The 5,868-nt window shown below is 34.4% G+C and overlaps 1 protein-coding gene across 1 annotated transcript in view; it reads left to right on the forward strand.

Annotated features, from left to right (window-relative positions):
• LOC107746974 (triple functional domain protein-like) overlaps nucleotides 1–5,868 on the forward strand; it is a 177,464-nt gene that overhangs the window by 76,620 nt on the left and 94,976 nt on the right. The window contains exon 14 of the mRNA XM_016561341.1: nucleotides 4,846–5,041. Coding sequence (XP_016416827.1) covers nucleotides 4,846–5,041 — 196 coding nt within the window. The remainder of the gene's footprint in view (nucleotides 1–4,845; nucleotides 5,042–5,868) is intronic.

Here is a 5,868-nt window from a genome sequence, read left to right on the forward strand (position 1 = left end):
GTATTCAGCATTTTGAAATGTAGAGTTTGTATTTATTTAACAAAATGCGGTTTTGGACACAAAATTAACTATTTGGCTAATTGTGTGATGTAGGTGTGTTGCTGTGTTAAGAGTTTAGAAAAAGTACTTTAAGTATTGGTAAACGCTTGTTAGCAATTGAAAAAAACTGTAATAGATGTTTTACAGTTTTAGATGTTGAGAGTTTTTTGTGAAGGAACTTACAATACATGATGATGATAGATGGATGGATGGATAGATAGATAGATAGATAGATAGATAGATAGACTTACTAGATGATCCCATATCCGAAATTAAAGTGCATTAGCAGCAATACAAGGGAGAGTAAAGTACTCACAGTGTGCACAATATAACAATATAATATAATACACAATATAAATACAAACACAGGAGAATAGACAATAACCTATAGCATAAACATAATAAACAGGGCACATACTGTACATGCCTAGTAAATGAATTTAGCACAAATTTACAGATAAACAAAAAGTAAATGTATCAAATAAAAAGTATATTATTGTATGTTATGAGTAATGTAAAAAAGAAAGAGAGAGCGAGAGAGAGAGTGGAATATGTCACTGATCCTTGAATTTATAGCATTAAGTACAGCTGTGGAATTGGTGACGGGTCCTAGTTCCTTGGACAAAAGTATTGGGACACACCTCTTAATTATTGAATTCAGTTGTTTCTGTCATACCCATTGCCACAAGTATATGAAATCAACCACCTAGCCATGTAGTCTGCAAGCACACTCATTTATGAAAAAAATGTTATTTAAAAGAACTCAGTAAATTCAAGTGTTGGATAGGATGCCTTCTTTGCAGTATGCCAGTTTGTGATATTTCATCCCTGCTTGAAATAGTTCAACTGTAAGTGGTATGTGTTGTGTTATTGGAAAGTAGTAATGTTTAGGATCAACTAATGCGACGAAGCGGAAGACCATGTAAAGTCCCAGAGTGGGGTCACCAAGTCACCAACTCTCTACTGGGTCCATAGCTGAAGAGTTCCACACATCCACTGGCATAAATATCCACACCAAAACTGTGTGGAAAGACCTTCATGAAATGGATTTCCATGGCCGAGCAGCTACATGCAAGCTCACATCACTAAGCACAATGCCAAGCGTTGGATGGAGTGATGTAAAGCACACTGTCACTGGACTCTGGAGCAATGGAAACATGTTCTGTGGAGTGACGAATTCAATTCAATTCAAGTTTATTTGTATAGCGCTTTTCACAATGCAAATCGTTGCAAAGCAGCTTTACAGAAAATTAAGGTTTCTACATTATATTTAGTAATAGCTTATCAGTGGTGACTATCTCAAATTGATGTGCATATGGCAGAAATGTACGGTAAAAATCAAGCATTCATATTCTTTTAGTTTTAAAAATTACAAATACAGAACATACAGGTATTGGTAATTGGTATTGGTATTGTTATCATACTCGTTCTGGAAAAAGTAGTATTGATTCATCCCTTGTTTTTTTTTATTTTAATTTTTATAAAGTTTAACTTTAAGTGACGACAAAGGTAGTTTAGGTGTAAAAACTGTGGAAAAGAGCATGACCAAATAAATGTCCAATATCAACACATTTCAGTTAATTTAAAAATCTCTAATATATCACTGATATGGTGCACCTCTAACAATTTTCAAATGAATTTAAATAGCATTTTCCGATAATTTGGTTTTGTTGTTGTAGAGAAGAGATCATTTTATAGTGAACTATGACTTTTTTAGAAAAATTAGCGTAGCTGCTGTTCCAACTAAGCCAAAAATAATGTGTTCAACCCAAGCAAAATAATGAAAATGTGCATTTGATCAGATGTAACTGAAGTACAAGGTTATGAGATACATTATGTGAATGCTTGGCTAAAGAGATGTGTCTTTAATCTAGATTTAAACAGAATCATGCTTCTGATGGGCGAGTCTGCATTTGGCGGATGCCAGGAGAACATTACCTGCCTGACTGCATAGTGCATGAGGGATAATGGTATGGGGCTGTTTTTCAGGGGTTGGGCTAGGCCCCTGGCTTCTAGTGAAGGGAAATTTTCATGCTTCAAAATACCAAAACATTTTGGACAATGCTATACTTGTGGCAACACTTTGGGGAGGGCTCTTTTATATTCCAGCATGACTATGTCCCAGTGCACAAATCAAGGTCCATAAAAACGTGGTTGGATGAGTTTGGAAGAACCTGACTGGCCCACACAGAGCCCTGACCTCAACCCCATCCAACACCTTTGAGATAAACTGGAATGGAGATTGTGAGCCAGGCTTTCTCATTCAGCATCAGCGCTTGGCGTCACAAATGCTCTACTGAATAAATGGGCAAAAATTCCAAACACTCCAGAATCTTGTGGAAAGCCCTCCCAGAAGAGTGGAAGCTGTTATAACTGCAATGGAGTGATCAACTCCATATTAATGTCTATGAATAAAGTCCCTTTTGGTGTAATGGTCAGGTGTCCTGATAATTTTGTCCATATAGTGTATGTTTTCCCTAACAGCCTAGATGATTTCACCCGAAATAGAAGTTGTTTAAGAGGTGGAGCAAAGTTACAAAAGACAAAAACATGTTCTTCTGTTGAATAACATGCACTGAACAGTCATGCACAAGAAGTTCAGAAACATAATACAATATAGATGGACAGTTTCGTGTTGACGTTAAATGAGATGCTGTTCTTTTGCTCATTTGCATAAACATGCATAAACCCCATCATGCTGTGCGATTGACCTTTGGTGGCTGTTTTAAATGTTGTGTTTGTAGGAAACCCTATATGAAGTAATCAGAGTCCACAAAACGAGCTGGCTTTTGTAGTAAAAGTGATATCGCTCTCTGTAACATAATCCAATAGAGATCAAGGAGTATCACATTCCATAGGGAGTTTTGAAGGCGCTCATGTTCCACTGATACTTTGCTGATAGATAAGGTAAAACTGAGAAGACCTTGTGTAGACAAAGAGCAAATTGAAAGTACACCCTGTAAACCGTACACAGACGTGTATAAGTTCCAGTATGGGTGACGATTGTAGGTGAACTCCTACGTCGGATGTGAGGTAGTTACTCAGGGCGGGCCGGCATTGTCAGTCAAGGCGGCAGTGTGCCAGAAGGTATAGCAGTGGGCGTGTGATTTCCCAAAAGCTGCTCCCACGCATTGAAGAACACATTTACTTCTTACAGAAAACGGTTGTGTTCCCGTTCTAGTCATCATCAGCTGTCCTTATCAGTGCTTCACTCAGAAAAGATGGGGAAAATGCTCATGTTCATTAGAGGAGGAATTCTCAACCACACAGCAGTGCAGAGTGAGTGCTTTAGACTTTTGATGGGAGGATTATTTGTTCAAATCATAACTTTAAACTTTAAACCAATTGCTATATAAATGACAGATGTCTTCTGTAGTGCTATTGAGGAATAATTTAGTGAGCTGCATTGTGAAGTTTTGATTAGATGCTCTAATATTCATTTTTAATAGTCAACTAATATGTGTGTTTAATGGCCAGTGCTGGTAGCTAGTGAGCAGACTGGCCAGTGGCTGATTCAATATTTAATAGTACAAGTTAAGGATGACGAAATGAGATATACAAAAATTACTGGAATCAAACACTCACTTTTTTAAACAAAACTGAACAAACATTGAAAATAGAAGATGTTTAGTATTCACTGCATCATTGCATTTGGAATGAATACAAGGAGATATTAAATAATACCAGTAATGTTGGTTAAAATGTTAACGTTTTACATGAAAGTGTTTTTATATATGCATTAGTCACCTTTTGAAGACTATTTATGCACAGAATCTGTTACACTTTATTTTAATCTACTTTTAACATTCTGCTAACTATAAGTAACTTTACAACTACATGTCAGCTAACTCTCATTAGAGTATTAGTAGACTCTTAGTGTTCAGGTTAGTAGAATGTACTTGCGAAGTTACCTACAGTCAGCAGAACATCTGTTGGCAGACCATCCAAATAAAGATATTAAGCAGACAGTCTACTAATACTCTAATGACTGGTTGTTACTTATACTTAGTAGAATGTCTAAATTGGACTATCAAAATAAGCAGATACTCTTAGTCAGTGTAGGTTACATTTTTAATAGTGCTGTCAAATGATTAATCGCGATTAATCACATCCAAAATAAAAGTTTTTGTTTACATAATATATGTATGTGTGCTGTATATATTTATTATGTATATATAAATACACACACATGCATGTATATATTTCAGAATAATATGTTATGTTTAATATATTAAATATATTTATTTATAATATAATATAAATTATATGAATATAAATATATAAATGTATATACATGTAAATATTTTCAAAATATATACTGTATGGGTGTGTATTTATATATACATAATAAATATACACATACACACAAACAAAAACTTTTATTTTGTATGCGATTAATCGCGATTAATCGTTTGACGGCGCTAATTTTTAATGAATGAAATAAGGATGTTTTATACTTTTTACTCCCATATTTTATTTATTTATTTTTTATTATCATTTGTTTCCACCAGAATGACAAACAATTGAGCAAGTTATGTACAAGTAATGACATTCAACAAACTGTTCCTAATTTAATATGGTATCTGCCTTGACTTACGTCTATTTCCATACAGCTATAATCCTTTTTTTTTTTTTTTTTAATTATTTTTTTTTTTGTTTTTTTAAGTTTTAAATTATCAACTGTATCCAATATTTGCATTTCCAGAATAATAAAATTCATTTAAAAACCTGTTCACTCATTTACTGTAGATATGGTCACTGATACATGCCTTATTATGGTGTTGTTTGTGTGGATGTGTTGTGTAGGTCATCTCAGACCTGGAGTCATGGAATGAGGAGCTGTCTCAGCAGATGAATGAGTTTGACACTGAGGATCTGACACTAGCAGAGCAGAGACTGCAGCATCACGCAGATAAAGCTCTCACCATGAACAACCTCACCTTCCACGTCATACACCAGGGACAGGAACTCCTGCAGTACGTCACAGAAGTTCAGGCCTCAGGTGAGCACACATTCAAACATTTCTATACTAGGTTAAGAGATTCTGTCACTGCATTTACATGTAAAGCTGCACATGCAATAACAAAAAAAGTACCAGAATGTACTAATATAATTTAATGTTGTTTTGGGACACAGTTCACTAGAAATACTATGATTTTTGGAATACCATCGTATTTAAATATTTAGAAAAATAAATTGGGCATATTGGAATATTTGGGCATGCTTCATATTAGTACCATGGTATTTTCTGAAATACCTTGTACTACCATAAATTCTGTGCTATATGTACATGATAATCAATGGTATATCAAACCGTGTACAGACATCACTGCAAAAACGCATTTCTGGAAGATGTACAAAAATTAAGCGTTAGCGTTAGTTCTGGCAGGTCACGTGAGTCAAGCTTGCATCAGCTGATTCTCAGCTGATCACATCTACCTATAGGAATACGACACCTATCGCGGCATTCCTATATAAGCTCTATTCAGTATTAATTAAAACTGAAATTAAAACAAATTTAAGCTAAATAGTAATAATTAAAAAAATTATAATAATAAAATTTTAAAAAGCACATAACAAAATTACTAAAGATTTAACTAAAATAAAAAAATGAAAATATAAAAATAAAATCTAAATAAAAATTTTTTTTTTTTAAACTCTTGTAGTATCTAAATCATACTAAAATAAAGCAATAAGCTCCAAGAAGCCGTGGTTTACAGTGAATTTATAACAGCTAAGTTGTGAGAAGAATTACGGGCCGATCCAAGACGTTACGAGCACCTCCCGTCCTCCCGATAATTTTCAAACATGTCAAAAAAAATCGGAAGC

The sequence above is a fragment of the Sinocyclocheilus rhinocerous genome, unplaced genomic scaffold, assembly GCF_001515625.1.
Source record: "Sinocyclocheilus rhinocerous isolate Xijiao unplaced genomic scaffold, SAMN03320098_v1.1 scaffold529, whole genome shotgun sequence".
Classification (NCBI taxonomy): domain Eukaryota; kingdom Metazoa; phylum Chordata; class Actinopteri; order Cypriniformes; family Cyprinidae; genus Sinocyclocheilus; species Sinocyclocheilus rhinocerous.